This window comes from Hippopotamus amphibius, chromosome 9 (genome assembly GCF_030028045.1).
Source record: "Hippopotamus amphibius kiboko isolate mHipAmp2 chromosome 9, mHipAmp2.hap2, whole genome shotgun sequence".
NCBI lineage: Eukaryota > Metazoa > Chordata > Mammalia > Artiodactyla > Hippopotamidae > Hippopotamus > Hippopotamus amphibius.
In genome coordinates, this window is record NC_080194.1 from 141,099,921 (window position 1) to 141,119,405 (window position 19,485).

The window sequence follows — 19,485 nt, forward strand, 5'->3', positions numbered from 1 at the left end:
GAGGCAGCGTGGACGTGGAGACCTGGCCCGAGCCTCCTGGGCTTGCAGACAACTGCGGTCCAGCTGCTGAGTCCTGCGCTAAGACCGGAAGTGGTGGTGCCGTGGCCTCCACACGGTTAATGACAAGCAGCTCCGCTCAACAGGGACCCTCAGGGAACCAGGCTGGCGGCGCTGAACCCTGCCCTCGGCCAGCTGTGCCTTCTCAGGGCCTCCTGTGGGTGGACGGCCCCTGTGGAGACAGGCCGCTGGCCCTCGTGGCAGGGTCTCTGGCCGCTCGCGCCTGTGGCCTCCCTGCTCCGGCGGACTCCTTCCGACTTCCTGCTCGCACGGCCTCTGGCCCAATCGGTGGCCGAGCTTCCTGGCACCTGCCAGCTCCTGCACCTTGTCACCTGCCCACCTGTGTGAGGAGCCTAGGCTCCCCCGCCACGTGGGGGCCAGGAGGACGGTCCTGTGGAGTCAGACGCGGAGCGTGCCCTAGCACCCAGCCCCTAACCACTGTGGGTCACTGCCACGGCCACGCAGACGGGGGCCGGCAGCCCTGCCCTGTCCACAGTGACCACTGTCACAGTGGGTTTGCAGGACCCTGGACAGGCCCTGAGTGGCCCTTACAGCTGCTGCTCTGCCTCCGATGGTCACCCGCCCCGCCGTGGCGACTAGCTGCCCCGGGCGTCCTGCTGGACACCTGTCCTTTCCCTTCTACTGACCGACGACCAGGTGCTCTTCTCCTGACCTCCCCTTGCCCCTGCCTGGTCCTGGTGGTTCAGGTGCCTCAGGAGCCCAAGCCCAAGCCCTGAGACTCCCGGGCACCTAGCATCCTGACCAGGGCAGCATGGTCAGGGCAGCTGCCTCGCAGAGCCCTCTGGCTGCACACCCCGAACCTCCGGTGGTCCCACCAGGGAGCCCCAGAGCTCAGAGAGGTAAGCGGTCTGCCTGAGATCACACAGAAGGTCACCAGCAGGGCTGGGCTGAGCCCTGGGTCTGTCTGGCTCAAAAGCCTTCACTCTCCACTGAGTCACACCGTCCCATGAAACGAAAGCATCTGCCCCAGGCTCCCAGCAAAGAGAGCGGGTCCCTCAGTGTCCAGCCCATGAGTGCGTGTCTCCCAGGGGCGACAGCACCCGGGAGCCACAAGGCGTGGGAGCACGTTCCACCGTTAACACCTCTGCGGTCGGCTCCCAACCCTCCGGCGGGTTTGCGTCTGTTCTGGTGCTTCTGGTCCTCACCCCCGACAGTCACAGCTGATTCGATTTACTTGGTCTTCTGACTCTCTCGACAGCACCTGCTCGCTCCTCGCCACGACCGTGGTGGAAGCACCAGGCACCCCTTCCTCTCGCCTCCCCCTTGTCTGTCACATGATCCTGATCTGTTTCATCATTTCTTCTATTCTCCCCTGGCCTGGGCCTTTACACGGAAGATACATTTACATCTCTGCTATCTGACATACTAATGCCCACGCTCTCCTGAAACTCACCCACTGCTACCAGAGTGATGGAAATCCACGTTCCTACACCTGCTCTAACCTCAGTACATCTACTCCGGCTTTTATGCATCGTATTATTATTTTTATGTTTTGCAGATGAAAAGCGATGCCCATGTTCAGCGATTTCAAGGGGCACACAGGGAGATGAGACGGGGAGGCAGCCTCTGTCCTAGGCGAGCACGGTCCGCAGGGGTGTGTGGTTCCCACAGAGGCTGCAGCAAACCTCACATGGGACCGGGGGTCGGGGCCTTGGCAGTGACCCCCGTGTGCACCTGGCCGCTGGAGGAAAGCCTGTGTCCCGCACAAAAGCAACTGACTGCCGTCGTTATCCCACGCATGTTCCCAAACTGAAGAAAGAGACCCAGGAGAGATACTTTGCAAAGACAAACCGAACTTTACAATTAAGCACAAAGACCACACAGGCAGACACAGACCACCAATGAGAACACGACCAAACACAACATTTTAAAGACCTCAAGAGGAAGGTGGGGCCCAGGGTGAGTGAGTTCGGCCATTCGAATACCATCCCTAGTGACGAAGAGACACCAACACTCCCCAAAGAACAAAGAAGTAACTGCACTAGAAACAGACGAATGCAGGTACGTCTGGGGCCTGGGCCCTGTCTGTGTACACACTGAATTTCTGGGTAGGATCGAACTGACCAGGTTTCTTATTCAGAGTGTGAGAAGGCATGCCTACACCTCAGATGGCCGGGAGGAGCAGAAACCACCCACCAACACGGCCCAGGCACCGGGAATGCCAGGAACACCAGGGCGGCCACTGCCGGGCAGGGAGCACGCAGTGTCCCAGGGGCCCCGGCACCCGTCACGGCGCTCCCCTCAGCTCCCCCCTCCCCCCACCGGCGGCCTCAGTCCCTGAGCTCGTCTGTTTGCGTTTGGAGGGTCACGTGCGTGATTAAACTCCTCACTAACTCAGATGGCCTTGCACCCAGCGAGCCTGGATTAACGAGGAATTCTGCGCTCTTAGGAACAGGACACGACTACGGATGTGCTTTCATTGCTGCCTGTTCTTCATGTTTCATTTCCGCTCAGATTATCTGCTGCTGGGGTTAAAAATCCTGGGATGAGACTAAGATTTTGTTCAAAGGCACGTCTTCGTGAGCTGGGATTTGGGAACAAAACAGGAACTGGTTTCTCGAAGGGCCTCCCTCCCCTCCTCCTCCCGAGCTGGCTCAGGTCTGCTCTCCATCAACGGCTCCACCTCTGCCCTCCCTCCGCCCCCAGTGCATGACTCCAGGGGGACCCTTGACCTCACCTCCACCTGTGCAGGTCACGTCACGTGGCCCCTCACTCCCTCCTTGTCCTCTTTCTCTTGTAGGCCGCCTCACCACCCCCACACTGGATGGCATATTGTCGTCCGTTTCTCGATAGTCTCGTCTGTCTGTCTGTCTGAGAAGCCCCTGGCCATGGGGCAGGATGTCGTCCTAACTTGGCCCAGCTTTTCTCACCACGGGTAAGTTTCAACTCTTGACTTCTCGCTTCTAGCTACGAATAATGAGAACCGTCAGCCCCTCCATTAGGGGCCCCTAGTTCCAGGCGCATCACTTCTGCCCCAGGCAGACCTCGTGGGGGTCCACAGTCCACGGGACAGTCCACGGTCCACGAGCCACGGGACAGCATCTCCACGTCACACCCGAGGACGGGGGTGGGGCACCCAGTAAACAGGACAGAACGCCTTCCTGCTCTAGAATGATAGGATCCTGACAACGTGAAGAAAAGGGAGACAAAACGGAGGACAATTTGGCCCTCCACAGGGTACCTGCAAGGTGACTGGAAGAGCAGGAGAAACCAGAAGGCTTTTAGACGCACCAAGAGGCACGTCACAGGGCCAGAGGCTGCACTCAAGCACCAGCCTCCCGTGGGCGACGTTCCACAGGAGCGGACGTGTTGTTTCAGACGGCGGCCAAAGACATGGGGCGCCTGGGAGAGCCTTGGGGCACCTGTGCAGGGAGGGGCTCAGGAGAGGCGGGGTTCAAGTCCCCTGCGGCAGGGCCCGGAGCCAAAGCCGCCACGCCTGAGGGGGGACAGACAGGTGGCGAGGAGCAGGCGGGCTCAGCCACGGCTGCAGAGCCAGCCCTTGGCCCGGCCGCAGCCAGGAGGCTCTGCCAGCTGCCAAGGCAGGACACGAGGACAGCGCGGTGTGCACTGGGACAGCGATGGCACAAGGGAAGGACACTGTGCACGTCCCAGTCCACGGGGCTGCCGTGGGTCACCGCGGCCAAGCCGCCCGGAGAGGAACAGCGAGCCGCCGAGCGGGGGTGACAGGTGGGGCGAGGCCGGGGCTCCGCCCCACGCCACACGCTCCCCACTCGACGGCGATTTCTGCCCGAGCCCCGGGGGCTCCCGTCCACCCAGAGAACTGCAGGAAACCCGGGCTCTTCTCCCTGATCCGGGTCCCACACGGAGCCACTGGGAGAATATTCCTCAGCGCGAGGGCTTCGTGTGTGCCCCCGTTACGGGCCCTAAGACAGAGACCATGTGCCTCCTGTCCCCCTTCTGTGGTGTCCTGAGCATCAGGAAGAATGCCCGCACCTCACCTCGACACGGATGGGACGGGCGGCCGCAGAGGGGCTTCTATACGGAAGCGGCCGCGAGAAAGTGAGCGCCGGCTTGCATGTCAGAACAAGGACGGGGAGCGCCGAGGGATGCGGGCACATGGGGGCGGGGAGAGGCTCGTTAGGTGATTCTGGGTCCAGCAAGCTCAGAAACACGAGCTGGGTCTCAGCGATGTGAGGTCAGAGGCCGCGGCTGCGCGGGGAGGGAACCCGCGGCGGGAAGAGAGGCGCCGAGAGCAGCCTGCTGTTGAAGGTCACGGCGCATCGTGGTGAAACAGCCACTCGGAGGAGCAAGGCCACACGCGAGCCACAGGGATCCAAGCTGAAGATGAAAACCGTGGATGAGAGAAGCCTGAGCAGCTCGAAAGCGCCCGCAAGATGAGGAAGCGTGGCTCATCGAGAAAATCAGGACCGAAAGAGGACGAAGCCATGAGCAGGCGGAGGGGTCTGGGCGGCCCGTGGTGGAGGGGCAAGCAGGAACGTCTGAGAAGATGCCGCTGAGGGCTGGAGGCCTTTGTGGGGGCACAGGGGATGCATCTCGGCTGCTTCAGTTAAGTGGGTGGGCTGTCGACGGACCCCAGCGCGATACTGGAGGGTCACGTGGACATTTTAGGTGGAGGTGAGGCTTTTACAAGGACTGAGTGCTTCCTGGGCAAATGAAAGGCAACAGGCTGAGAGTCGCCTGTTCAGTGACCATCCCTGGGGCCCTGGGCCCAAGGCCACGAGGGGGCCCGGTGCCACCGACCGCTCTGCAAGCACGGTGGGGGGGGTGTGGGTGGTGGCAGCCCCACCAACGCCCGTCCACAGCTCACGGAACCCACAGCAGCCGCGTCTCCCGTGGGCGAGCGTCAGCCTAGCCCAGACGCCGTGTGGCTCGCTGGTTTTACAGCTTATCCGTTTGGGGGCCGGGGGCAGACCAATGCAGCAGTGGAGCAAAACTATGCATTTGCAAACATGGGTCCCATTCAGTCGACCTCCTAACTCCTGGCAGAGTTCCCACACGCCCTGTGTAGCAAGCTAAAGGTCAAGGCTCAGCCCTCACTGGCAGGCCTCCCTCTAAGCGGGTGGAGGGGGAGGATCCGGCATGTCTGGCGGGGCAGACCCGCGTGGGTCTGAACAGCACATGCATCACGTGAGCGTCACAGCATTTAAGGGCTTGTGGGGCCGTGGGCAAGTGAGGGAGGGGCGGCCGCTCTCAGGTGGCTCCCACCGCGCCCCCCAAGGCAGGCTCTGAACGCCGCCAGCTCTCCCTGGTAAAATATGTACGCAAATAAGCAAATGTTTTTCCCTCTAGGCGCCTCCAGAGTGTCATGCTGTTAATCTCTTTTGGAAATGCAAGAACATGTTTTGATATAGATTACAAAAGCACCCGCTACAGAGGTGTTTCTATACTCAGAAGGCCACGCCTCCGGAGTCGGAACGCTGATTCAGGGTCTCTGGATGTAACGTGAGGCTCGCAGAAAGAGGCTTTCCTTTCTCCCCAGTGAACAGCAATCTGAATCTTTAAAGACTGTTTTCCCGTCTTTCCTACAGCATCTACGATTTGGTGCGCTAGCTGTAATCATACCCAGGTGACGGGTCACCCAGACGACGTGTCACAATCACCACTCAACGCCATCTCAACCAAGGAGGCTCGGTGTGACGTGCCCCACGCTGAGGGAGATGGAGCTGCTTCATTCAGCCTCTGTGTGGCCACGGCCGAATGCTCAAAGGATTAAAGTACGACCCCCTCCTTACCTGGGATTTTGTGATTTTCAGTGAGCCCCAGGGACTACAGATCTACACCCAAACTTCTCAGCACTTCGGGGATGTCCTGTAACCTGGCCCCAAGCTGCCTTCCATCACAACCCCCCCGTCACAGCCCCTCGTCCAGTGACAGAGCACAAAGCCGTGCAACGCGTCCTTGGTGGATACAGAGTAAACACACAGTGATGCGGCAGAACACTCCCTGGTCCGAGAGAAGGGGTGAAAAACCGGACGGCCACAGAGTTCCAGCTGCTGCTGACTGGGCACCTGCTGGGAGGCAGGCTCCGCCCCGGGTGCTCTGTGCACCTCGCTGGGGCCAGGGGGGGGACTAGGCGGCTCACGCGAACTCGCTCGCCAGGTCAGCACCCGGCTACGTGGCTGCTGAGCTCCGCCCGCCCAGCCTGCCTGCAACGCAGAGTTTAAAGCAGGGCAGACGCAAAGTGGGCAGCCGGTGGCCCTGCCACAGAAGCCGTGCGGACGGGGCCCGCCTGGGGACGCGGGGAGGACGAGGCGCCTGGCTCGGGGCTGGGGCTGTGCAGCCGCACCCTGAGAGCGCGAGAGGCTCCGTGGCTGGTCCCGTCTCTGCGTCTCACCCTCTGCAGCCTGAGGAGGCCGGGCCGCGTGGACCCCCTGCCGCAGACACGGGGCCCGAGAGCGCCTGCGACCAGACTTCAGGCCACGTCACTGCGCGGCTGGGGTGGGGAGGGGAGGGCTGCCACTTTAGAGCGAGGAACCAAGGGACCCAGCCGACGAGGCCCGTCTGCACCGAGAGCGACTGCACCACCCGCCGGGGAAGAGTCAGACATCCGACGACGTGAACATTTAAAGTTTATGTGAAAAGCACGATAACCAAAACCAAGAGGGAAACCTTTGGCCACAGATATGACACTTAATATCCTTAGTGATCATACTGGTTAATATTTAGTGAGCTGAAGGTCCTGACCCCAGAGCCAGGCCTCTAACCAGACGTGACCGCAGGGCCAGGCCGCTCACCACTGGGTCTTCACGGTGCTGCCAGCGTGTAAAGAGGGCGTGAAAATCAACGAGGAAAGGGTGAATCCCCAAGAGAAAACGGCCAAAGGACGTGTTACGGGCTGAACGTGTCATGAGTAGGACTAGTGTTAGGAAAAGTGTCAGGACAGACACAGGCAGAGGGCAGACCATGCAGGCACAGGGGGGAGACGGCTGCCTACGTGCCAAGGATGGGGGCCTCAGAAGGAACTGACCCTGCTGGCACCAGGATCCCGGACGTCCAGCCTCCAGAACTGACAGAAAATAAATTTCTGTTGTTTACGCCGCCCACTTTGTGGTACTTCATGCAGCCCTAGCAAACCGATACAGGACATAAACTGGAAATTCCCAAGAGGGAAAAAATACTTGTGGCCAAGAAACTTTGAAAATATCCCCTCAAAATATAAATATTACATTTTACCTATCAAACTGGCCAAGTTAATATCCAGTGCCGGGGAGGGCAGGGTGACGTGGGCTAATTAACAGTGTTTCTGGAGAGAAAACTGGAAATGTGTGTGAAGACCCTTAAAAATGTCCTAACGGCTGCTCCGTTATTCTACCTCCAGGACTATATCCTGAGGAAATCACCAGAAATGCTACAAAGATTTACCTCTAAGGATGCCCGTCTCAGATGAAAAGCCTTCCTGTCAAGGCATCTAGAAATAATAAATACGTGTAAACTGTTACATATAGATGGGTAAACGAGGTCCTATTGTACAGCACAGGGAACCATATTCAATATCCTGTAATAAACCATAATGGAAAAGAAAAAAAATAAAAATAATAAACATGATATTAAGTAAAGGAAAGCTTCTAAGTGCGCCGCTGAACTGGCAAGAGAAGAAGTTATTCGGATTGGAAAGGGAACGGCAGAGCATTTCTGAGACGTTAAGACGCCCAGGGCAGCCCAGGGATAAAGCAGCGAGGACGGCCAGCTCCTCCTCCGTCGGGGAAACACAGCATGAGACTGCTGGGGGGGGGGCACGGACCTCCCAGGACAGCACGAAAGGTGAACGCCCGAGTCTATCGAGTGTTGGCAAAGGCGTATCAAGCCGATGGGAGTGTAAACTGGTGTTACCACGTAGGAACACAGGCTGGCGTCACTGTGTAAAGTTGAAAACGTGCAAAGCCTAGGACCCAAGGAGGTCATGCCCAGGTGTGCACAGGTGCACCAGGAGGCGGGCCCCCGGCTGTGCCGTCACAGACCACTGGGAGTCTCCAGGTGTGCCCGTCTGAGGACGGAGGAGTGAGCTGCTGTAAGCCAGGGAGCGTGCTGACACACCCACGGAGACCGGCGAGGTTCACAACGTGGAAGGAGCAGCGAGTCACAGAACAGCACGCAGCGGGAATGCACGAGGTGCACACGTGCAACGCCAGCATCAAGTTGTCTGAACATAACTCTGGTACAATCATAAAGGAGCCCTCAGGGGCGTGTCCGCCTCCTGCTGGGGTCTCCACAGTGCTTCTGGCGTGCTCCATCTTCAACTGGGCGCAGGAACACCTGTGTCTTCTTACTATTCACTACAGCGTAAAACACACTAGCAAGAAGAGATTCCTCTATAAGTATGACATATTTTATAGTTAAAATATTAGAAAGTGGGAGAAAAAAACTGACATTATTTTTAGGTGGTGGAATTGTGGGTGATTTTTATCTTCTCATTACTTTTGTGAATTTTATTTTAAAATTTTCTAGCGAATGTTATTTTATTTTATAGTTGTCCTTTTAAAAATTCTAAAGTATTTCAAACATGCAGAAAAATACTTGCAATAATATAGATCACACACCCATTGAACAAATCTTGAGATTTTGCCAAATTGTCAATTTTTTTTATAAGACAGGAAATATGACAGAAAAAAATTGAAGATATTTCGTGGTCTTACTGGATCCTCTTCCTCAAAGGTAACCCCTATTCTCAACGCAGGGCAAAGTCCTGCCAAGTTTTCACACTTACTATATATGTGTACCCGTACGTGAGCCATGGCAATGTCTGTAGAATTTTTAAACATACAGAGACATTCTCAAGCCGCATATGTCCTTCTGCAACTTGCTTCTTTTCACTCAACAGATGTTTGTGAGATTTATTCATGTGCAGCTCTCGTTCATTACTTTAATTGCTATTGTGATTTCTGCTGAATGAATAGCCCACAATTTACCTTTTCTTTGCCTTATTGATGGACATTTGGATTGTCTCCAGTGCTTTCTTTTTAAAATTTTCCTGTTATTTAAAGCAGCTCTGCAGTGAATCTCCTTGTGCGTTTCTGCTTGTGAACAGGCGTGAGGATTTCTCCAGGGTTAAGACCTGGAGGGAGAGCGGCTGGGGTACAGGGTGCAGCTGCACCCAGACGGTCCCCACGGCGCCTCTGCCAGGTCGCGTCCCAACAAGAGTGGGTGAGGCTGCTTCCCCGCATCCTCACCTCTACTGGGGACCATCAGACTCTCCTTGGTTCTAAACTGGATGAACGTGAAACGGTATCTAAATTATCTGCACTGTGGCCTGAATCATCATTGTACACGTGCTTTTATGATCAGAAAAACAAATGTTAAAGACACCCTTACAAGTAAGTGACAGGATTCTAAAGTGAGCCCCTGGTCTCCTGTGGACGGAGGACTTGTGCTGTGACTGTGGGCACAGGTGCTTTGGGAGCAAAGAGGAGAAGAGCCCAGCCCAGGTCGGGATGGGCATGGGGGGAGGCTGCAGGTGGAGATGCCATCTGATGTGACTGTCAAAGGAAGAGCAGAGGCCTGGGAAGGGGGTCTCTCCTGGCAAAGGCAGGCGAGTATCATGGCCCAGCGCTGGTTGAGGCTGGAACGTCACCCTGTTTGCAGGGAAGCCCTCGGATGAGTAGTTCAAAGTCACAGCAACAAAACCAGAGCACACGTCTGTCTATGCAAAAGGGGAAACCCACGTGCGGGGCATACTTTCCTCCCGCACATCCCCGTGCAGTCCCGCTGTCAGAAATGATTCTTGTCGGCCCAGGAAAGCTGCAGAGATCGCAGAGAGGATCACAGAATCGGGACTGGCCGGGTGTGTACAGAGGTGGTGGAGGGCGCCGGGGGCGGCAGGGCCTCCTCCCTCAGCAGCGGGGCCCTCCTCCTCACAGAGAACATGGCTCTGGGAGACTCCCGGGGCTAGACGTGACAGGTGGAATTTCACATCTTGTGCTCTGAAAACGATCCCTGTTCCGCAGCGTTCTGGGGCATTCCAGAAGAGACCGCAGGCTGGGTGCTAAGCAGGGGGCGGGCCCTGCCTGTGTGCGGGCTCCAGGGACCTGCGAGGTGAGGCCGGCTCTGCGGCCCACGCCTGCCCAGGGCCTGAGGGCAGCCTGTGATGGCCTCTTCGCTGGACAGGATCTGAAACGCACGCTGCAGCAGAGGCTTCTCCGGCCGCTTGTCGTGCTTTTCACAGCAAGAACCTGCAGTTCCAGAGGTCACCTAGCTCAGAAACACTGCCCTCACAGCGAAGCAGCTCCAGAGCCGCAGGAGGAGAGAGTGGAGCGGAAGGGCCCCCGGCCTGATGTGCAGATGATGTGCGAGCCCCAGGCTCCGTCTTAATGAAGACACAACTCAACGAGCATCTGCCTTTCTGCTCACCTTCTCACGGCTGCCAGGTATTATCCAAAACACGCAGCCGACCCGTTCGCTCCGCTGCTCAAGGCCCTTGGGTGACTCCCTGTGGCCCTCAGCTCATACTTTCAAACTTTTTTAAAAAAATGAAGTGAAACCCTTTTCCAAACCACCTCTTATAAGCCTCACCTCAAACACAGGTGTAAGTGGTGCATTTCTCTGCCGTGGGTAAGCCCATGTTAACGGTCCTCCTGTCACCCTCCCGTGACCCGGGCGGGCGCATCCGGGGGGCGGCCGCGGGTGAGCAGGAGGTAAACACCGTATTTCAGTGCCGACCCGGGTCTGGAGAATACCCTGGGCCTCGAGCCTGGCCCGTACAGGCCCGCTCTGGAAGGTCTGGGCCTCTGGCCCTCTCCTGCAGGGGCCGCACGGCCTTCCCAATGGCTCCCTGCCCGGCCCAGCCCCCGTCTCCCTCTGGGGTGTCTGTGCTCCCACAGGCAAAAGGCAGCATTTGGCTCAAGACTTTGGAAACCACTCGCGTAACTGCGCAGGACCCATGGGGCCGAGCCCTCCCAGGTATCCTCGGCTGCAGCTCCTCTCCGAAGGACCCAGTAACAGTATCTGATGCCCTTTCCCTGAGCTGCTTTACAGACGCTAAAGCCCCACCACACGGAAGACGTTAACCACTCGATTACCTTGGGAACCTAACGGAGCCCCCAGGCCTACTGCAGCCCGAGGACTGATCACGTGAACCCCTGTGACCCGCCCTGTGACCTCACACCCTGCGGCCCCCTCCCCCACCTCGCCTTTAAAACTGCTTTGCAGAAATCCACCGGAGAGCTGGGGTGTTTTGAGCACCAGCTGGCTGGACACCTGGCTTGCCGCCCTGCAGTAAACGCTGCACGTCCCTTCCCCGCAACCCGATGCCGGTAGATTGGCCTCACTGCACACGGGCGAGCGGACCCGAGCTGTGGTTCAATAACCCTCGTCCTCAGGATCCAGCCCGAAAACACCTTCCACCCTCCGAGCCCCTGGCCCAGGAGGCGCTGCCCGCAGGGCGTTTCCCGCGTGGTACTGTCACCGGCGTTCCCCCCCGGGGGGCCGGGCCGTCCTGCGTCTTACCACTCCTCACCTCCTGCTCTGAGCATGAGGCCTGGCGTATCCGAGGCCCTTAATCTGTCCTGGTGAAAGGGTGAACAAATAAAGGGGCTGACGATTTTTTAAAATAAAATCTGCTGCCTTTGGGAAACTAGGACAAATTAAGGCTTTTCATCAAAGTTATCAGAGCTGGCCCTCTGAGTGAAAAGTTCAAAGTAAACCATTTCCCTGGGACCTAAATGCAGCACCGGAAACTTCCTCAAAGGATCAGGTGCAGGTTCTGCAGCAGAAGAGAGACGTTTCTGGGACTTAGGAGTGAAGCCTGGGCATGAATCTCCTATGAAAAACTAGCCTGTCGTTTTCCAAACACACATCAAAATAGCTGGGTTATTTCAGAGCAGAGGGAAGGTCCATTACAGATGGTACTGCCGCAAACCAGGAACAAACGAGAAATTCTGGCCTAACAAAATGTAAATTTCACTCTGCAAAGAAACCTCAGTGCAGAGACACAGGGCTGCCGTCTCTCAGCTCAGAAAATGCCAGGCTGCTGCAGACAGGATTTTTTTTAACCTCTTAGGCATCTAATAAAAATAGGTGAGATCAGTCTGCTTGTTGTTTCTCTCTGAGCTGTGGTCCCCTTAATCCCTGCCGCTCACTTACCGAGGATGATGCCGTTGGGCTCCTCGGGCGGCTGCCACACGGTCCGCACGGACGTGAGTCTCACCTCCGGGAACACGAGCCTCACGGGCGGGCCTGGGGCTGCAGGGAGAAAAGACCCGTGTGACCCCGGCACCGTCGGGAGGCCACGTGGGTGCACGATGGGGCCTCATCGGGGTGGGGGTGGGTTCTGTGGGCTGCCCGAGGACAGCCACCACTGTCGATGACACCAGTCACGGGTGAATCGCTCTAAGTTCTGGGAAAGTGACTTTTGGAATCTCCGTGTGTCTCCCTAATGATTTTGAGAAAACGCCTCACTTTGAATGCAGCTCATCTGCTTCCCAAGTTTCGAAGGCAGCACTCGTGAACTACACTGCGAGCCCTGTTAGTGTGTTACCTAAAGCAAGCCATCCAGTAGCTAAATAGCAACTCAGGGGGTATATCAAGTCAGAGTGGAGATTTCGCCAATCTGATTCCTGCCCTGGGCTGGACCTCCACGAAGCAGATGCCAGATAAACCCGCTGGCCAAAGGTCCCTCCCAACTCCAAGCGGAGGTCACGATTATTGACCAAACAACATGGTTATAGTCAGTGATTTTTCTCTTAGGGACACGAACCCTCTCCTGCATTATCACAGAAAATTCAGAGTTTATGTCCACAAATGTATACAATAGTTCTTCTGCGTGGTCTGCTGCATCAGTGATTCATGAAACAGTTATGTATCGAGGCACTACTGAATAACAGGGTCACAGCCACTGTAAAATGTAGTGTATTTACTTAAATGGAGAGGCGAGTAAGTGTGTGGCCGGCCTGGGAACTTGTTGTTGGAACGTAAGAGCTGATCGACTCCCAGGTAAGAGGTGACGAGCTGACAACAATCAACACGGAGGCAGGATGACGGGTGCTATTCCCTCCAGGGCTGCGGAGAGCCGCCTCGAGCGATGAAGCTGAGAACAGTGTTTTAAATGGTAAACGTGTTATGACCCCTGTGTTCAGGTAAAGGAAAGGAAAGGAGGCCCACACACCAGGACCCGTTCACAGACAGGACACTCTGACGTCTGTGTTCTGTGGCGTCTGCCCCCGCGCTGTCCCCAAGGCTGCGCGTTTGCATCACAATGAAATGAGGGGAAGGAGAAACATGCTTACATACTTCGGGAAGAAACAGTGAGAGCTGCCCGAGTTTGAGGAACGGTTACTAAATGCCCCTGTTACTTTTCATGCGTGTGGCCCTCAACACACCATATAGTTTTGCAAAGGCAGGACCTTGAGGTCACATGGTCCCTCGCAGACCCCAGCTGCCCCGAGACCAGCCCCCAGGGGCGGACCGTGTCCAAGGCGCCCCCTCTTCTGACCCCGGGGAAGCCCAGCTGTGTCCCAACAACACGGAGAGAAGGGCTTCTACTCGGCGGTCAGCGTGCGTTCCGGGGGCTGATTTAATTACTTCAGTGAAGATGCTTAAGAAAATCTATGGTGGTTTCACTTCTGCCAGCCGCTTCTGAGGCTGGGTTTTTGGGGGGAGGTTGGTATTTTCCCCCAGAATATTCATCACAGTCTGTTTAATACAGATCATGTAAAGGAGCTAGCCTTTACGTGCCTGACATCTGCAACGTGGAGAAACATTTCCTGGTGATTTCGACAATGCCCTCACAGTGTGCGCACCCTGGGAGCCCATCACAGCCGCGCTCTGCGGGGGCTTCTGATGGTCTCTAATTATGCAAATGAGAGCGGGCAGCCCCAGAGAATCGAGAGTCCAGGCACCGGGTCCGGAGTGGGGTTTCCCGCCAGGGTTGTGCAGCCGCCACCAGGCGGAGCGGCCTTGGGTTTTCCGGCCCCGCCCGCCTGGCCTTCCTGCGCTGCCCACGGCAGAGCTAGGAGATAGCTGTGCTCAGGCTCAGAGCTAGGCTGTAGACATTCACTCTGGCTGAAACTGGCCGTGGAAGTGCTCAGTGACCAGGAAACAATTTTGTTTTGTTCTCCTGTGCTGAAACAAGGCGGGGGGTGGGGGGAACGTGTTTTGAAAATTAAGTTAAAAATGACAACCATCCAGAGGGTTTGGATGGTGACAGCAAACCTGGGACACAGGCAGAGGCGCAGCCGTGGACGTACCGTCATCTTTGGTCCGCTCCAGGATGGGGGGCGAGCTGGGGACCCCGCTCCCGATGCGGGTGAAGGCCAGCACCTGGAGCTCGTACAGCACGAACTTGCCCAGGCCCGCCAGGAGCGCGGACTGTGTGTGGTTCCCTCGGACCACATGGCTTCTGGGCTCAGGATCCAGATCTTTGGCCCGGAACAGGATCTGAGCGAGACACACAAGGATGGGGTCAGGAGGACGGTGCGCGGGGCGGGGGGCGGTCTCGGCAGGCCTGGGTCTCGGGACCACGTGGCGAGGACCAGGCGACCGAGGGTCCCCCCCCTCCCTCCCCCCCCCGCCAGGCAGCTGTGTTGAGGGCTTAGGGATCTAATTCCTGGAAGGTAGCTGGGCTTGAGACCTGCCCATGGCTGGGCGGGGAGAGCCAGATGCCCTGCTGTGATTTATAGGATTTCAGGTGCCCCAGGGCAGCCAGGGAAACCAGGGCTCGATATGAACACGGAGACATTCTGTGTCCTCCACAAGCAGCCACAGCCACTCGCTGGCCTGGCTTGTTGGGAGACTGGGCTCCTGCCTCAGGGGACCCGTGTTCTCCCCCTGAGCCCGAGGCCCCGCCTCTGGGCTACTACTGCCCACGCTGCAGACACAGCCCGCCCTGAGATGCCCCCTCCACAGCCCGCCTGCTCCTCCTCACTCCCTAAGCCCACCCTCTCAGAACTGGTTCCCAAGGTCAAGGCCCAGGTAGGGGGTGTGCAGTGCTATTTTCAAAGCTGTGCTAGGGGATCGCTGTGTCTAAAGGGCCAGAAGGGAGTGATTAGAATGCCCGGGGTCGGGGGAGTGCATGAGAGCAGGTGGGGAAACAGAGAACAGGATCTGAATGGAGGAGAGCGTGGAGGAGAAGGCGGAGAGCATGAGACCAGTGTGGCCTTGCGGCCGAATCCAGGAAGATCCACCCTGCTGCTTGGTGCTGCGGGCGGGGGAGGGGATGGAACAAAAACAGAGTAGGTTTTTTAAGGGTCTGGGTAAATGCACTCAAGACTACACCCAGAAATGTCTTCCAGAGATGCTGGAAGGTGTCCAACCCTCGCCACTGATGCCACCGTCTAGGACGGACCTGGATGGCGATGACACACGTGCAGACACGCGTGCTGTGATCCAATGACACGTCCTTGGCATTTTACAAAATGAGCCACTTCTCACAGCAACCCTGGGAGGGAGCTACCATCACTCCTCTGGTTTCACATGCAAGGAAACAGGCTCAGAGCTCCAGTGCCTCGCCTTGGCCCATGTGAAGCGGGTACACGGGTGCTCATCCCCAGACTGTGATGAAGGGAGACCAGACCAGCGACGTGAAACCAGGAAACAGGCCAGAGCTGGGGACCGGCAGGAACTCACGGGTCTGGGGAGACAGGCGGCAGCACCTGTGCGGTGTGAGCAGAGGAAGGTCACCTGAGCACATACCTTGTAGCCCAGTATGAGGCCGTTCTGGTCCTGTTCGGGCACCGAAGCCCACGTCAGTAAGATCTGGGTGGAGCTGACGGCCTCGGCCGACACGTTTTCAGGGGCGGCTGAAGGAACTGCAAAGGATGAGTTAAACAGATTGGCACCCAAAGTCTGAAGGCTTCTGCAAATAAAGGTCTAATTTTTACCCATAATCAAGTTGTCCTCAAAATAGCAATGTGTTCTGAGCATTTTGCAATGATCAGATTAAACCTGCAGGGGTATCACAGAAATGTAAATCTCTTTAATATTAGCAACAAATTCCATAAATCCCGGGTATTTAGGAGCTCAATTCTACCAGAGTCCACCCAGCTAGAAAATAAGCTTGGTGTGATTCTTATATTAACGTGTGAGAACTGTGACTTCCATCTCAGACGGGAACGCTCACTTTCAGACACCAGTTCACCGACATCTCTAAACGTGGTATTGCGTGGGGGTACAGGCGGGCAGGGAGGGGAGGAGGTGGGGTTATGATTCCTAGAGTTTCTACAGCAAAGTGGTTTGGTCTTTGTTACGGGTTGAACTGTGTCCCCTCAAGTTCCTGTGCTGGAGTCCTGACCCCCAGTACCCAGAATGTGACCTTATTTGGAAATACGGCCCTTGCAGAAACAATTAGTAAGATGAGGTTACACGGGAGTAGAGTGGCCTCAATCCAACAGGACTGGTGTCCGCATGAGAAGAAACAGACGTGCACATGGGGAGACCCCCTGGCAGGTCTGGGCTTGTGCTGTCAGCCCAGGAACTGCCGGAAGCTGGGAGGGGGCTGGACAGACTCCCCCAGCCCCTCCAGAGGCAGCACGGCTCTGCTGACACCTGGGCCTCCACCTTCCGGCCTCCAGAACCACGAGAGAATACGTTTCTGCTGTGTGAAGCCATCAGTTCGTGTCCTTTGTTACCGCAGCCCCAGGAAAAGAACACAGGCTTTAAGGAGAAATGCCAGGATTCATGCCGGGTCTGGAAGAGGTGCTGTTACATCGTTTGCGAGCTTGACCAGGTCACTCCCACAACCAGCAGGTTCGGGAGGGAGAGGAGAGGAGGCCCCGCTGCAGGCCGCGGCCTCCCAGGGTGATTTGTTGGGGACACTGAGCCTGGGGCTCTGTCCTGGGAGGGCTGCCAGCCCCAGGAAAGGGCGACTTCCCTGACCTCGATGGCCCCCTCCCCTCATCCACCTGCTGCGTTGACTGCCCGTCCTCAGAACCCAGGCGTCACACTGGCTGCCAGTGCGGCCGACGCACCCACAAAACAGACACGTCGCCGTTGGTGCCTGTGAGTCCCAAGCCCAGGGACCCTCCTGACACTTGTGGAGAGAGAAGACGCCGGTCAGCCCACCCGGCCGATAAACGTTTTCTTCCCAAGCACGTCAGTTGAGCATCATTTATTCCGTTATTCGGTCAGTCAACAAAATAATGTGAATTTATTTGAGTGGATAAGTGTCACAGGAGAAGAATCTTCACGGTTTCTGGTTAACTGAGCCGCGAAGGGGAGCACGTCTGCCACATACCCTGTGTCCCCTGCCCTCCGGTGGTGGCTCCCACGGTGTCACTCGTGTTCTCCGTGCCCCGGGGGCTCCCACCGGGTGTTGTAACTTAGCAGGCAGTCACCAGGACATTGCTTACACATGCTTATCTTGTAAAAACCCAGAGATACGCTGGCATCTTGAATCCACTGCGAATCAAAGGAGCCACTATCACTCACAGAGAAGGTAAACCTACAATTTACCCGACTTAGTTTTCCGACTTTATTTAGAATCACGTGGCAGTAGCAAATATACTGTCTGCCCAAGATACGAGTGCAACATTCTACACTCCCGTCCCTGTCTGAAAAGACAGAGGCCATCGTCATGGCAACACAGACGGTCCACCTCTCAATCCTTAACTGTTTCCTGCAGGTCAATCTTTGAAGCGTAAGTGCCCAATTCTCACTGCAGATCTACAAATAACAGCTGACTTTCTAAGATGCAGTAGCATAGGCGTCCATTTACTGGTGGGCTGTCCGTGTCCCCAGAGAATGAGGGCAACCCGGTGACCATGGTGACTCAGCGTTGGCGCCTAGAGCACAGCTGGATTCCTAACGAGGAGGTGGGCAGAGAACATGGCCGTGTTCAGGGTGAACATTTCGGCTGACTCGAGTCCCGCCAGGATAAACTGCGACATCGAGTTACAAATTATTTATGCTTTTAAGATTTGAACAAAGATCTTATCTGTTACCTAATTTGAAGGAGACTCGACTTCTTTCACAAGCTGATGCCTTGAGTTTTGAGACAGTCCTAGAATCTTCCCTTTCATTAGAAACAATACTATTTAAAATGCGTTTTCCTTCATTTGTTCTGTCTCCTCTATAGGGTTTCTTACCCCTCTGCTTGCAGCTACTCCTCATGTACTCTCTCTGATTTTCAGGGCCTCATTTACCCTTATAATATATCATAATATATCATAAGATGTCATGAAAGCAGCTCAATCGCTCGATCAAATCTGGAAACCTCATTTAAATGTCATTCGGGACGTCCTGCTTGGCGCCTCCATCGCTGGCTTTCAGCATGTCTGCGCACCGTGCTATTCTCAAGCACTCAAGGACGGCTCTCTTTGGGAAGGCGATGCTGTGTTCCAGACGTGGGTCTGCAGTTGTCCTCCGCTCCCAGCTCTCTCTGGTCCCTCCCCATCCCCCTCAGCGGCAGCGGCACTCCATCAGGGGCCCTTGTAACCCCTTCACCCGCTTCACCAAATGGTGAGCAGCGCTTGACAGGACCAGTCCTCTGAACGGGCCAATTTCTCTGCCGGCGAGGCTGCCTGTCCAACCTCAGCAGGACCAGGGAAGTGAGACATCAAAGCTGCTGCAGCTGAGAAGGGCTTGTGGGTCAGAGGCAAGCAGCTTCCTGCAGCAGGAGGTTCTGGAAGCTCCATTTGGAGGTTGGAGGTACTGAACCCCTCCAGGACCAGTCCCCGATGGAGGGGGCAGATATGACAGCACCAGAACCCCCAGAGGAGAGAACAGCCCATGAGGGGTCCCAAGGAGCCCACTCTCCTGGTATTAAAATATCTGAAATCTGAATCACCCATATCTTGAAGATCAATAACCTTATTATTCAATTTGTAATGGAAACACCTGCTGAACCAAAACTCTTCTCTTCTTCCCCAAGAGATAGGTGTCGGACCAAAATTTCTCATTGCATGTTCAGTTCAAAACAAAAGATAGTTTTCTGTAAGAAAGAACATGATAGCTGGCAAAGCAAAGTGTGAGCTGCAGGGACAATTCTCACTCGAGACTGGAAGCTTTCCCAGCAAGTGAGCATCGCGCACGCCCACCGCACGCTCTGTCCGGTCAGCTCTGCTGGGCTGCGCAGGGCCTCCCACCGCCACATGCATGCACATTTGACAACCAACACAAAAGCGACCCCCTCCCCGTGCTCTTCTGGACGCAGAATCTATACCTCAAACAACCACACTGCTTAGGAAAGTCTCTTCAGAGTCGCCATGTCAGAGACGCTCCAGGACTGTCCGAGGACAGCAGAGGTAGAAGACGCCGCTGGCGTGAGTTTACATGCAGAGCGATGGCCTCTGACCGCTGCAAAGACGGCTTTCCAGCAGCTGGAAAGAGTTTTACAGAAACACAGCCTCACCGCAGCAGGTTTGCCATCGGTCTACTTTGTTCTTTGAAAACTTACCGGAAAATATTATTTTCCGTTTTTAATGACACTTGCTTCATCTTTACATAATGTTTAGTGTGTTGTTTTCTGAACAGAATCCTTGAAAAGTGTAGCTAGGTGTA

General features: G+C 56.1%; 1 protein-coding gene across 1 annotated transcript in view; it reads right to left on the bottom strand.

The window, feature by feature from the left end:
- Positions 1–19,485, bottom strand: part of SDK1 (sidekick cell adhesion molecule 1) — a 793,009-nt gene that overhangs the window by 69,051 nt on the left and 704,473 nt on the right. Inside the window, exons 26-28 of the mRNA XM_057750135.1 lie at positions 15,682–15,797; positions 14,238–14,427; positions 12,136–12,234 (exon numbers count right to left, since the gene is read on the bottom strand). Of these exons, the coding sequence (XP_057606118.1) occupies positions 12,136–12,234; positions 14,238–14,427; positions 15,682–15,797 (405 nt within the window). The remainder of the gene's footprint in view (positions 1–12,135; positions 12,235–14,237; positions 14,428–15,681; positions 15,798–19,485) is intronic.